This window comes from Drosophila ficusphila, unplaced genomic scaffold (genome assembly GCF_018152265.1).
Source record: "Drosophila ficusphila isolate 14025-0441.05 unplaced genomic scaffold, ASM1815226v1 contig_791, whole genome shotgun sequence".
Lineage (NCBI taxonomy): Eukaryota > Metazoa > Arthropoda > Insecta > Diptera > Drosophilidae > Drosophila > Drosophila ficusphila.
The window spans coordinates 11,128,745-11,141,957 of NW_025064737.1; the positions used below are offsets into that span (position 1 = coordinate 11,128,745).

Below are 13,213 nucleotides of genomic sequence, written 5' to 3' on the forward strand. Positions count from 1 at the left end.
GAACTGTGTACGAAGAAAATACTTTTAATTCAATTCAAATTCGATTTTACACTCACACATATCATTTATTATTTTCCTCAACCACAATGTTGCCAAAATAATAGAATTATTTTCGTTCTATTTTTTTTTTAATGAATAACATACTTAAAATTTTGTAAAAACCAATTTTTCTTTAAAATCTTAAACCAATCTTATTCCTACTAATACCATACGATATTGGTATCATCACCTTATATAAGTTCCTTGTTTTACCAATATAACTATAAAAGTTTAATTATTTTGCTGTCCGTACCCTTTTGTGACATCGTTGAAATGAAATCATCCTATAAAATTTCCTGTTTTGTTTTTGAGTGTAGTCGCATATTAACTGTTATCTGTTTGGTCTGAAGTACATTGAAGTTTTCGAAAGAGAAGCTTTGCGAACGGGACAGAGTGGAAGTGAGAGTGTGGGAGAGCGAGCTTTTATAAACAGTGGGCCAAATTTGAATGTGGCATGGGGAGTTCGATAAACCGCGTAATTGGACCCAAATTTGCACCACTGTGCCACCATTGGCTTGCAGTTTTCGCACGCAAGCTTTGCGTATTGCTGCTAACGGACCTTTTGCGCAAGTACACAAACAAATTCGAACAGCTGACTGGGTTAAAAGTGGTGGGGTGTGTGTGAGCGTTTGTGGCACCGACCATTAAATCTCTCGGCGCTGCAAGTTCCAAAAGATTGCTCCTCGACGAAGGTCAGTTCACGCGGAAGCTCGAACTTTGTCGGATGGCGAGTGCGGATTGGATTGGTTAGGCTATCAGCACAACGCAGGGCCAAAGGAGCAGAGGTCGTCACCCGGATACAGACAAAACTTTTTCGATTGTCCCAGTCCCCCACGCGCAGCATCGTTCATCCCATTAACGTGCAAAAACATTTGCTGTGAAAATATAATTCCATCGCACAGATGCTTTCAAACCATTGCATTTTGAAATGTGGCTGCGAACTTGGCTGGAGTTTGCGAATCGGCACAAGCAAACAGCAAACAGAAAACAGCCAACGTAATTCGTAATTCGTAGTTGCATAATATTACAACACATGAATGGCCGACGAACCGAATTTGGGCGTTGCAGTTGCAATAGCAATTTCCATTGCATATTGTTGATGCCACTTTGTTTGCGGCTGCCGCCATGGAAACGTGTCGCACCTGTGCCATATCCATGTTTGTGTGCGACTTCGAAAGCGGCAGCAACAGCAGCCACTTCCTGGACCTCCATCATCCCAACTGCTGGCCAAGTGAAATGGCCCAAATACGCCTGCAGTTCGTCAACTGGAATCTGAAGGTGAGATGCATTTGGGAAAAATGGGATCTATGTTCAAATCAGGTGAGATGCATTAAAAATTGTGCTCCTTTAACTATAAAGTGAAAGGGTGATATCAAGTTTTCAAGGCGATAACAATTCACAAACTTAATAATATATAAAAATAAGATATTTAGTAAGCTTTTTTTTTTAGCGTGTAGAGTGATTGTCGTTATTTTTCCTCTCCTCTTTGAAAATTGCAACTTTGCGCAAGTGAAAGTTTGTGTGTGGGCCATGTTTTGGTATTAAATTGCGCAGAGGCTTTTGTGAATCAAAGCTAGAAAGGGCACTTACTGTTAAATTATGCAAACCATAGTAATTTTACAGTCTACGCCTTAGGATTCTGGGAAATTGCCAGTCGGAAACAATTCTGAAAGGTCCATTGTTCAAATAAGGAAACAAAAACACATAATGAACCAATTTTAAGATTTCTTAAAACCAAGTTACATCTTAAATGGTACCTATAAATGATAGAGCACTCATTTTGTTTCTCGATTAAGATAGTGTCCAATATATCTTAACCACTGCTCGAACAATGTCGTAGGCAAACCAATGAGTTTCCAATAAGTAAGAGCCCTCAGGAAAAGGCAAAACTTTCGTAACTTGGTGGTTCACAAAATCTATGGGAACTTTATCCACGACGAGATCATGCTAAAAAAAATTAGGTTTGTTAAAAACGGATTATCAAATTAAAAATTTACTTACATCGAATGGGCACGTATGGTTGATATTGGAAAAGGGCTTTACGAAGCTATAATAGAAGTTCATAACTGGGTTAGACTTTGGGTTATTCAAAAATCTGCAGGCATCCACTGTGATATTATACATAAAAGGTCTGAGGCCGTTTAATCGTTTATAGAGTCCCCCCTTAACCTGTAACGACGGTTAATAAGATGATCTTCGTATTATTTATAATATATGTATGTATGTGCATACCTTTACTTTCGTAATTGGAGTTTTGAACAAATTCACTTTTAAAGATAAATATTTGTAGCTCCTATTCACCGACTTTAAATAGCAGTACTCAAAATCATCGAAACTTTTATCCAAGGAGGTGCACTCGATGTTGGTGAATTCAAATTTCGAAGATACCTTAAAAAAATTGTTTAAGAATATTGTTATAAAAAGAAAAAGATTATTAACAACCTCGACTGCCATATAAATAAGTATTAATACAAAAATGATTAGAATGTTTAAATTTTTCCACATCTTATAAAATTAGCACACAGCTGTTTTAACTTCGCTTTAGAAATAGTTACAGACCAAAAATAGCACAACCAACGAGCTTTTTATATATTTTAACTAGCGATACTTAGCAAACACATAATTGTTTAGATTTAAATCGGTGTACTCCATTGAACACCAAACTAATATTACAATTAAAAGGCGATTTAAAAGGTAGGGCATGGGCTAATTGAAATTGATTATTCTGAATAGGAGTAATGTTAGTTTTCCTAACACGTTTTTACCAAACCAGTTATAGGTTTTTATGATTATTATTTTTTTCTTTTTTTCAGATCTCGCCTAACGATGGATTGCCTCAGAAGATTTGCAGGGATTGCTTCACCAAGTTTTGCTCAATAAATGCATTTCGCGTGGCCTGCCAGGATGCCCAGTTGAAGTTGTCGAACATCTATGACAAGATCGATGCCAGCAGCCTGGAGGATGAGAACCAGGAGCTTTTGGACCAAGCAGAGCAGCATCAGGGAACAGAAACAACCAAGCCAACAACGACGGTTTCAGCTGAAACACAACAACCAAACACTGCCACTGAGCCCATAGAAATTTTTGTGGATTCCATAGACATTGGGGAGGGGGATGAGCCGGAGAATCCACTGCCGGAGCAATCAGCTCCTCCGGAACTGACCATTAGCTATGCCTGCAAATTCTGCCTGCATCCACAGCAGAGCTACCAGCTGCAGCAACACTTGTTGGAGCACATCAACGCCGATCACGACCCGGAGCAGCCGTACAATTGTCCGGAGTGCGAGGCCTGCTTCCAGGATGCCGCCTCGAGGACCGTGCATCTGAAGAGCAGCCACGTGGAGAAGCAACACGCCTGCGAGGTGTGCGGCAAGAAATACGGCGATCGCCACAACCTGCGCCATCACGTGGAGAAGTACCATTCGGAGACGGACTTTGAGTGCGGGCTGTGCGAGAAGAGGTTCTACACCCGCAAGAGCCTCAACTACCACATGAAGTGGCACAATCCGGACCGCCAGTTCAAGTGTCGCCACACTGGATGCGAGCGGCTGTTCATCAGCCAGCGGCACCTCATGTGCCACGAGGCCACCCACTCGGGAACCAGCGCCAGGAAGAGCGAGCACTGCGGCTTCTGTGGAAAGAGTAAGAGCCTCTTGAATATCAATTAATATTACATTCTTCTGAAAACGCAGTTTCTTTAATGAAATATTCGTTGTATTATATTCATTATACTACAATTTGAATTAATATTTTTTAAATCTCAGCATTTATTCACCTGAAGACCCTTCGCTGGCACATCTATCGTCAGCACGGCGGAGAGAAGCCCTACAAGTGTGCCAACTGCACGGAGGGTAAGTGGAGATTAGTCTGCTCGCGGATCCCCCAACTCGGGGGCACCTACACAGGATCTCTTCCGAAGATCCCATTACTCAAAACTATTCATAAACATGAGCATTAACCATTAATATCAATCTGTCGCATCACCGAACATTCTCACATCCAACAAGCGCTTTAAGACCATAGATACTCAGCCGAGTGCGGCTGCTTCTGCCGCCGCTTACTATATAGTGTGTTAGTCAAGCCTAAAGCAACGGTAAACATAATGGCTAACCAAGCTCTTTTTGTACACCTTTTTAGCCATAGCATGCGATTAACGAACAGCAAACGTTTTGTACTTTGATATCCTTTAGCCACTGATTAGCGTTTTTAACCCATCAAACCAATCAAACAAATGCATAACCAACTCCATCCACGTACGAAATCCCGGAGAGCAGCATGCAATCAAACACATACATTAATCGTCCTGAAATTCAATGCACCTTTTCTAAAACAAAATTCGAATACATCAAATACAACTTAAATTTAAAATCCATCATTAAACTAATTCCAAGGAGAATTTCAGGACGATATCTTTTACCGAGTGCATATGTTTAAACTTCATGACATCCTACGACTAGCCACCCGTAGATCTTGTATCGATCACCACTAAACCTATATCTTCCCGATTACATAGTTTTCGCATCCTATGCGGAGAAGCGTATCCACATGCTGGAGCGGCACAGGGAGAACCTAACTGCCATTGAGCGGAGCGAGTGCATGCTGTGCCGCCAGCCCTTTTCCAGTGAACAGGACCTAATCCACCACATGTCCGTGGAGCACCTGCAGCCTCCTGGAGCTCCGGTAATCGCCAACAACAAGCGGGTGTTGCAGCAGAAAAGGGAGCGTCAGTACTCGGGACTCTTTCAGTGCGGCAGTTGCACGCAGCGATTCAATATGAAGTCCGCCCTGGAGCGACATTCGGTGGTCCACTCGGAGAAGGACCGGCCGCACGCCTGTCCCCACTGCTCCAAGCGGTTCAAACGGCCCCAGGACATGAAGTGGCACATCAAGACGCACGAGAAGGAGAAGCCCAACGTGTGCGACGTCTGTGGAAAGGCATTCGCCCTCAAATATGTGCTCACCCAGCACCGATTGAGCCATGAAGGTGGGTCAAAATCACTTAGAATTTCGTATATCTTTCAATCACGAAAAATTCAAATTGTGTCACAATCTTTTTGAGGCATACTAATTCAATATCGGACATTATTAAGAAAAGTTATGGGCTTTCAAGTGTTGGTTCAAGGGGTCAGATCATAAAAATGTGAAAAATATTTTTTTTTTATAAATTAGTTATTAAATGTCTACTTTTTTGTATACTTTCAAGTGCTGGAGAAGAACTTTAAGTGCAACGTTTGCGGTCGGGCGTATCTCTTTGAAAAGTCGTTGCGGCTTCACCAGCGGGTTCACAGCGGCAAGACCTACTACAAATGCGATCACTGTCAAGAAAGATTTGTCACGCACATTAAGCTTAAAAGTACGTATGAAAAGGCATTCAAAGAGCACTTCCAGTAAGATGAACCTCACTTCCAGCTCACTTGCAAAAGACACACGCCACTCAACCGCACAGCGCGGATCCTCTGGATGATTTGATCAACATTGTGATTTCCTAACCAAGTGGAACAGTTAAGATTTCTGTCACGGTCAAGCACAACGCAGAAACTGAATTGCATTGGGAGCGTAGCTCTCGGAAACTAATTAACTCGAAACCACATAGACCATAGCCTCCATCCAACTACTAGACCATATGCACACAGCGGACTTTGGGTCGCAGGGTGCTTAGAGCTTTACATAGAATACTCTAATCCCATTTCTTCAATCGTCCTTCAAGCACTTACTTCAGTCCCATATCCACTTCTATCTCTGATTCAAACTAATTACACAGAAGCGCTATTATATCCACTTGACCATTTAGCAATAAGCAATAAACAATGTGAACAAACAAGTTGTTGTTATAAGAGCAATTAAAGCTTCAAGGCGAACGTTTAATGCTCAAGAAATGCATTTAATACCAGATGAAAACCGAGAAGTATTTACAATAATTACCGAAAATGTATGAGAATATTTAAAAATATCAATATACTATGGATTTTAACATATGTAGTCAAAGATATATTTACCAAACTCAAATAAACATTCATTTGACCAAAGCTCAAACTGAAGTTGTTCTTCAAAACGGAAATATTATAAACGCAAAATTATTTGAATTAATATTTTAATGATTAATGAATATGTTTATAAGAACAGGCTATATCAACTGGCGGAGGAATCAGCTCCTCCGGAACTGACCATTAGCTATACCTGCAAATAAACCTTATTATTAACCAATGCTTGGTAGGAGCTTGGCGTGTTTATGTGGGTATTACAGGTTTAATCGAAATTTTTCTGTTTTCTTACTAGCTAACTTGATTAAGATATAGTTCCATATATTCTAACAACAGCCCGTTGGATGTCGTAGGCAATCCAGCGACTTTCCACAAAATACTCGCCTTCTGGAAAGGGTAAAACTATCGAGGTTTGGTGTTGGACAAAACCGATGGGAAGTTTGTCTATCATGAGATCATTCTGAAAATAATTTGGCTTGCTGAAAGTTGATTCGATAGCATTTGTCATTTTGACAAGATATACTCACATCATAGGGGCAGGTATGGTTTATATTTGAGTAGGGTCTTAGGAAACTGAAAAAGTAATCAATAAATGGGTTGGACTTTGGGTTCTTGAAGAATCTGCAGAGATCTACTGTGACATTGTACATAAAAGGTCGGTAGCCGCTAAATTTTTTGTAGAGTCCCACCTGAAGCTAAAGAAAAAAAATGGTTAGGCGTAAAGTTATTAAACATGATTTAAAATGTGCCTACTTTTACTTTCCTAATGGGGGTTTGAAGTAGGTTGACCTTTAGCGACACGTATTTGTAGCTCCGGTTCACCGATTTTATATAGCAATACTCGAATTCATCAAACTCTTTATCTAAAGAAGTGCACTTCACATTGGCAAACTCAAATTTAGAGGAAATCTTGAACAAAAACTTTCAATATTATTGTTTTAAAGAGCTTTAGAGCGACAACCTTTAAAACCATATAAAGAAGAACGAAAATAAAGGTAACTAGACTTTTTAAATTAGCGCACATATTTAAACAGCAAAACTAGCAGATTTGTTGTTAGTTACTTTTAATACTGAATATAGGCATTTAACAGCGACACCGACAATGAAATGAATAATGAAACCAATCTTTTAACTTTATATTGCTTAATTGTTGATCCGATTAGTGATTAGTTATTTCATACCTCAATTATTGGCCTACAAACACTGCACAAGTTTTACCCTGCATATTAATAATCCACCAAGAAGAACTGTAGGCTTTCTGTTATTTTTAAAACTTTTTTTTGGATAAAATCTAATTTTACCAAATTTATTTAATATCTAGTTTATTTTAAGATTTCACGCCAATTACCAATGACACATATGAGGTGAAAATAGGTGGATGTACCCGTTAGGTCAGGAGGGTATGTTTGCTAACAGCTCTGTTAATATTCATGGTAAGAAATGGGATAAGCGAAGACACAAACCATAGTTTTACCTGGTTAATGAAAAAGTCTTAAAGGGATTTTTTCCCAAAAATATCGCCATCACTATTGAACGTGAACACGTCAGTTTTAGTTTATAATATTTATATTTATAAGTGAAAAGTTCTGTGCAGGTCACAATTCTGAGTTATCACTGGCAGCGATGCCGACAGGGACAACCAGCACTCTTCATATCAAATATAAACTGAAAACAATCTACTGACCGAGTCACAATCAATAGACTAAAAAGCAGACGGTGCCGAAAGCGTTCCAAAATCGGGCATAAAATCCATAGTAGCCAAGTTATAAAAAGGCCGCTAGCGAAAGAGGGGGCGGGGTGCAACCGCACAGATTAGCTGCTGCCACGCCAAACAGATCTGACGTGCGTGTCGATTCAAAATCAACTCCAAATCACGCCCACACAGGTTTTTGCGGGCTCATCCAAGTACACGTAGCCATCAACACAATGGCCTTGCCATTGAGTGACCTCCTCATGGTCGGTGGCGGCGAAAAGAAGCTGGCCGCTTGCCTGCTTCTTCTTCTTCTGGAGCTCTTCCTGGAAGGTACTTGCCTACCTTTTGCTTATCTGCGAATTTTGCCTAACTACACGTCATTGTTTCTCGCATAGGCGCCGAGTCGGCGGCAAGTCCGGCGGACATTGAGAACCATCTGGAGCTGGGCAAGGAGCTCCTGGCCCGCGGTCAGCTGTCGGATGCACTCACGCACTACCATGCGGCTGTTGGTAATTAGAAAAACCTTGAAAAAATCGGATATCCCTTGCAAACTAGTAGTTTCCAAGACAACTTTGTTTAATAATTTTATTCTCTGCAGTTTTAAAGGTCATTTGTTAATTACCAAAGCAGATGTTTAAAGTTGTGCTCAAATTTCATTAAACAAGTTTTGATCTTTTAAGATATGTATATCAATACAGTTAAAAGTTTTAAAGTTTGACAGTTTAAAAACACATTTTTCTAAGGAGTTATTGTTTGATGTCCATTTCAATTAAGTTTCTTAAACTAGACTTTTGAGGCAGCTGCCTACAGATAGCTTTAAAGATATAGTACTACTTGCGGGGTATATCCGTTTTCTTTCTTTTCCCCTTCTCTGATTTAACCATTATCATTTTCGCAGAGGGTGATGCCAACAACTACCTGACGCTTTTCAAGCGAGGCACCGTTTACCTGGCGTTGGGCAAAACGCGATTCGCTGTCCAGGACTTCAGCAGGGTCCTCGAGTTGAAGCCCGATTTTACAGCCGCTCGTATTCAGCGGGGTGTTGTGCACATGAAGAGCGGCGAGTACGAGCAAGCAATCGTGGATTTTGAACACGTGCTGCAAGAGGAACCTAACAATGGCTTGGTGCTGGAGCACTACTCCCGCTTGGCCCCCGCCCAGGAGCAATGGCAGCTTGTACAGCAGCTGATTCAGCATAGCGACCACCAAAACGCCATTTCCATGATCACACAGTTGCTTGAGATCTCGCCGTGGGCCGTGCCCTTCCGGCAGGCTCGTTCAGATGCCTATATTGCAATCAACGATCCGCTGTCCGCCATTGCGGACTTGAGACAGGTGAACCGACTCTCGCAGGACAGCACGGAGGGTCACTACAATATAGCCGAGCTATTGTACTCCATTGGTCATGCCACAAATGCCTTGAAAGAAATCCGCGGGTGCCTGAAATTTGATCCGGAGCACAAGCTCTGCTTCCCGTTCTACAAGAAGCTGCGCAAGGTTGAGAAGCAGCTGGTCAACGCAGAGCAGGCTCGCGAGGAAAAACAATTTGCCGAGTGCATAGCCGCCGGAGAGGCGGTGCTACGAAATGAACCTGAAGTGATAATGATCCGATACGAGGGGCACAAGGTGCTCTGCAACTGCTACACTGGCGATGAGCAGTTCGGCAAGGCGTTGCAGCAGTGCAAGGAAGCGCTGGAAATTACGAAAGACGCGCAAGTCTACTGCGATCGCGCGGAAGCACTGCTCGGCACTGAAATGTACGACGATGCCATACACTCCTATCAGGCGGCACTCGACTTGGACGAGAGCAATTCCCGCGCGAAAGAAGGCATTCAGCGAGCCAAGAAGCTGCAAAAGCAGTCGGAGCGCAGAGATTACTATAAGATATTAGGCGTTAAACGCAGCGCCAGCAAACAGGAAATTGTTAAGGCATACAGGAAGGCGGCGCAGAAGTGGCATCCAGACAACTTCCGGGACGAGGAGAAGAAGGTGGCCGAGAAGAAGTTCATCGATATCGCCGCCGCCAAGGAGGTGCTCACCGACCCCGAGAAACGACGCCAGTTCGACAACGGCGAGGATCCCCTGGATCCCGAGGGCAATCAGCGCGGTGGCTTCCATGGCGAGCATCCATTTGGGCACTTCCAGCACGGGTCGCCGTTCCAGTTCAAGTTCCACTTTAATTAGTCAGCCAACGCCGTCAGCAGCCATTTGCTTTGTGATGTCCTAGCCGCGATATCCCGATATCCTTCGACGATTTTACACTGTTTGTTTTGTTTATTTGAATGGCGTGTAAATAGTAGCATAAAGCATACCACTCTCCCTGGTCCGTTGTCAGAGAGTGCCACACACACAAATCGCAACAACACACACTGAGCACTTACATTTAATTAGTTTATTTAATACAATACAATAATTATAATGTAGTACATTTTTTCTAAATATGTATAAAAAAGAAACAATATGCGAAACAAGCAATTAAAGACTTGGCAATTTGAACTGAATATTCGTGAACTTTAAATCTCTTCGGAATTTAGATTAAAATGCGAGGTCTTGACGGGAAATTTTCCTTATGTCTGGGTGTTAAGATGAGTGTAGTAACCAAAACCAAAGTCATTTGTTGCAAAGGCTTCCTTCTAAGCGTTGGGCGTCAGCATCACGTAGACCATGGTGGCCAGCATCGTTGCTACTACTACTATGAAGTAGAACTTGATATTATATCGGTTGTCCAGAGAAACGGCCAGCGCACGAAACTGCGCCATTGGCGACAGCTCCTCCTGCTGTCTCCCCAGAGGTTTCCTGGCCAGCGGTGAGGAGCGTGCGCTGGGTCGATAGCTGCTCCTACGAACCTGCTCCTCTTCGGATTCACTGTCAGTGTCCATTGGTTCCCCTACGTTGTCCGGCTGATCGTAAAACTGATTAAGTTGCGGATAAAGAGTGTTTACAGCTGTTGTTGGCTGGAGCAAACGACCCCGAGCTAAGTGTTGTCCAGTCTGGCGCTGGCGAGGCTGCACGGGATCTGCCACAGGGCCACTAAAAGGCCGGGCGGAACCACTGAAAGTGTTCCTCGGAAAAATTGGTGAGAGCGAAGGGTTGTATCCAGGGTCATCCTGGTAGCTGGTTGAGTTCAGATTGGTCTGGGTCAGCAGTGGTCGCGAGAACTCTGTGCGTCTGTAGGTCGAAGGCTCAATGCGCGGCTCATAAGTGGGAAGTGTGTGTAGAGGAGCGGCTGGGGCATGTCGTCTTTCGTAAGTGTATGTGCGTGGTATGTCCTCCTGCCCGTAAAGTGGTGGGTCCTCCTCGCGCGTATAGGACGTAGTCAGCACCCCAGATTTCGAAAGCGAAACAGACCGTCGGTTCTCTCTTGGGGCCGGTTTAGCGCCTTGGGAATATTTTACGCTCGGTGAGTCCACCATGTAGTAGTCATCGTCTTCCGACTGGGAGCCCACATCCGAGACTGTAGTCGTGGTCTGCACAGATCTCCCAGAAACCGAGGTATTGTCCAATCCATAGGCAATAGTGCGACGACTTTGCTCGCTGATTTGGCTGCCATTGCTGCGACCTGCACTCCTTCCTACTGTACGCCGCACTGGCTCTGATGTGGGCGTCGCCACCTGGCTGCCGTGTATGGTTGCGCGTTGAGACGTCGATTTCTTACTTGAAGTTTTGCTTTTGTTCAGAGGAGTTCCCGATATCGCTGCCTTCAGCCGACGAAGAATAACGGAGCGCGTGCTGGATGTCACCGGAACGACGGGCAGGCCGTGCTCCAGGCACTTTGCCATCAGTTCTTTGTTGGACAACGAGTCCAGGTAAGCGAGATCCGACATTATTTCCAGCTCTGGTGAAACGCAAAACAAAATTAGCAATGTCGTCACTGTTTGTTGCTGTTGTTATTTTGACGGCTCGGCAGCGATAGGCAAGGCAAATACATGTATATCGATTGATTTAATACAGTGTTGTTAAGAAACACTTTATTTATTTAAGAATAGTAAAATATGATAAAATTTGTGGTTGCCTTAAAAACGATATTGTATTCGAAAACTTAATGTAAATATTCAAATAATGAATGCAATTGATTTTTAAATTACTGCCTTAATTAAAATAAAATTTATTTAAAAGAAGTTGTGCAACAGGGGCCGAAGGAACCCTAAAATTATAGTAAATAGTGCTGAATATATTTTTAGATATAGGGTTAGCGTTCAAACTGGAGTCCCCTTATCAACTAAACACCCAGTATTGGTAAATCGTCAAAACCAACAGTGCTGCCAGACTGCTTCTGTGCTACTTCTTGTGGTATATTTGCACACCCGACCGACGGTCACACGGTTAGTTTTATGAAAATCGAACGCGCAACAGGTGTCCAATCGCAAACAACACGCTCAAATAAAACGAATCGTCGCGCGGAAAGCACTCGCAAAGCCAAAGAAAATTCAAGTCGCAGTGCGGAAAACAGGGGAGATACAAGACACAAAATAAGAAAACAAACCGTGGACTCTAAAGCAACGGGCGAAAATCATAAACACCTGTTCTTCAGCATTTTATGCGCATCGTTCTGCGCCTGCGTGTGTGTCTTACTTAGTTGTCATGTTGTTCATTTCTCTCGCGGGTGTTTTAAAGTTTTCGTTTTAATTTCGAATTAATCAGTGGCTGGAAACATTCGACAGATTTTTTTGTTGCAATTGCAGCATATTTTCCTCTCAAAAAGCCAAGAGCAAGGGAAATAACAACAACCGCAGCAGCATAAACATAAACCAAAACCAAAAAAAAAAAACCGGTTAAAGCGGACAGAGCGAGAAAGGCGCCCCAAAAGAGCAAGCGGGACACACACAAGACGTGAAAAATTCAAAGAAAAAGGGGAAAAATAAAAAGCAAAATAAAACTATCCACGGATTTTGGTTTTGTTTTAAAACGCAATCAGAAGAGAAGTGTGTTTGTTCTTTGTTTACCTGTGTTAACACCGAGTTTTCCCTGTTAATGCCTTATCGGCCGATCAAATCGAAAGTGAACGACTAATTGCCTTTTTATTTCAAAATTGCTGTTGCCGAAACTCTTCGCGTGGCCTTTTCTTATCGCCAGTCTACTTAAAAGCAGCCTGAACTACCTGTTGCAACAATCATATCCAGGTAAGCAAAAAAAAAGCCCAGTGAGTTACCGAAGTCAATATACTCAACTTTCCCAATAGGAACAATCTCAGATATCACCTTATTTTTATTCAGTGATTCCATTAATTTTCTTAAAATATATGCAAGAAGTAAAATTATTTAAAGTCATTAGTTGGATATTTACCGTTCTCGTTTTAGCTGATAAAAAGTCTTTTCTGATTATTTGGTGCCTATAGATCAGTAAGGTTAAACAACTTAAAAGTCTAAAAAGGACCTTAGGGCCAGAGCTCGCTATTGTTTTTTTTTTTAACCATCAATTGTGTTTGGCAATTTTAACCGTATAGTTAATTCGGTCATCGTCTAAATTTGGAACACTTTGATACGAAAGGCACGTGAGCGGC

At 42.4% G+C, this 13,213-nt stretch overlaps 6 protein-coding genes across 10 annotated transcripts in view; 3 read left to right on the plus strand and 3 right to left on the minus strand.

Moving 5' to 3' along the window:
* Positions 1-401: 401 nt before the first annotated feature.
* Positions 402-5,772, plus strand: LOC108098792 (zinc finger protein 2). 2 transcript variants are annotated; one of them, XM_017201931.2, is made up of 6 exons: positions 402-1,359; positions 2,853-3,681; positions 3,804-3,890; positions 4,553-5,023; positions 5,243-5,392; positions 5,449-5,772. In XM_017201931.2, exons 1-6 carry the CDS (start codon positions 1,165-1,167, stop codon positions 5,526-5,528), a joined length of 1,812 nt encoding a protein of 603 aa, XP_017057420.1. In that variant the 5' UTR covers positions 402-1,164; the 3' UTR covers positions 5,529-5,772. The 2 variants fall into 2 exon arrangements, with proteins under 2 accessions (XP_017057420.1, XP_017057421.1); XM_017201932.2 differs by having other exon boundaries at positions 402-1,317.
* On the minus strand, positions 1,745-6,144 carry LOC108098802. Its single transcript, XM_017201944.1, has 4 exons — positions 6,036-6,144; positions 2,272-2,427; positions 2,041-2,208; positions 1,745-1,986 (listed from the first exon to the last, which is right to left on the minus strand). Exons 1-4 carry the CDS (start codon positions 6,054-6,056, stop codon positions 1,831-1,833), a joined length of 501 nt encoding a protein of 166 aa, XP_017057433.1. The 5' UTR covers positions 6,057-6,144; the 3' UTR covers positions 1,745-1,830.
* Positions 5,900-6,993, minus strand: LOC108098764. Its single transcript, XM_017201896.1, has 4 exons — positions 6,982-6,993; positions 6,774-6,929; positions 6,548-6,715; positions 5,900-6,480 (listed from the first exon to the last, which is right to left on the minus strand). Exons 1-4 carry the CDS (start codon positions 6,991-6,993, stop codon positions 6,325-6,327), a joined length of 492 nt encoding a protein of 163 aa, XP_017057385.1. The 3' UTR covers positions 5,900-6,324.
* Positions 6,994-7,540: 547 nt separating this feature from the next.
* Positions 7,541-10,214, plus strand: LOC108098795 (dnaJ homolog subfamily C member 3). The gene is made up of 3 exons (XM_017201935.2): positions 7,541-8,043; positions 8,109-8,222; positions 8,612-10,214. Exons 1-3 carry the CDS (start codon positions 7,947-7,949, stop codon positions 9,895-9,897), a joined length of 1,497 nt encoding a protein of 498 aa, XP_017057424.1. The 5' UTR covers positions 7,541-7,946; the 3' UTR covers positions 9,898-10,214.
* On the minus strand, positions 10,091-11,629 carry LOC108098797 (LEM domain-containing protein Bocksbeutel). 2 transcript variants are annotated; one of them, XM_017201939.2, is made up of 2 exons: positions 10,560-11,629; positions 10,091-10,402 (listed from the first exon to the last, which is right to left on the minus strand). In XM_017201939.2, the coding sequence occupies exons 1-2, from the start codon at positions 11,535-11,537 to the stop codon at positions 10,400-10,402; spliced, it is 981 nt and encodes a 326-aa protein (XP_017057428.1). In that variant the 5' UTR covers positions 11,538-11,629; the 3' UTR covers positions 10,091-10,399. The 2 variants fall into 2 exon arrangements, with proteins under 2 accessions (XP_017057428.1, XP_017057426.1); XM_017201937.2 differs by having other exon boundaries at positions 10,091-11,629.
* A 395-nt stretch (positions 11,630-12,024) lies between these two features.
* The window catches only part of LOC108098788, a 34,830-nt gene continuing 33,641 nt past the window's right edge, over positions 12,025-13,213 (plus strand). For 2 of the 3 annotated variants that reach the window (XM_017201923.2, XM_017201927.2), the window contains exon 1: positions 12,026-12,833. The gene's annotated coding sequence lies outside the window, so the exon portion shown is untranslated. Of the gene's footprint in view, positions 12,834-13,213 lie in introns of all 3 variants that reach the window. The other variant, XM_017201924.2, reaches the window with a different exon arrangement.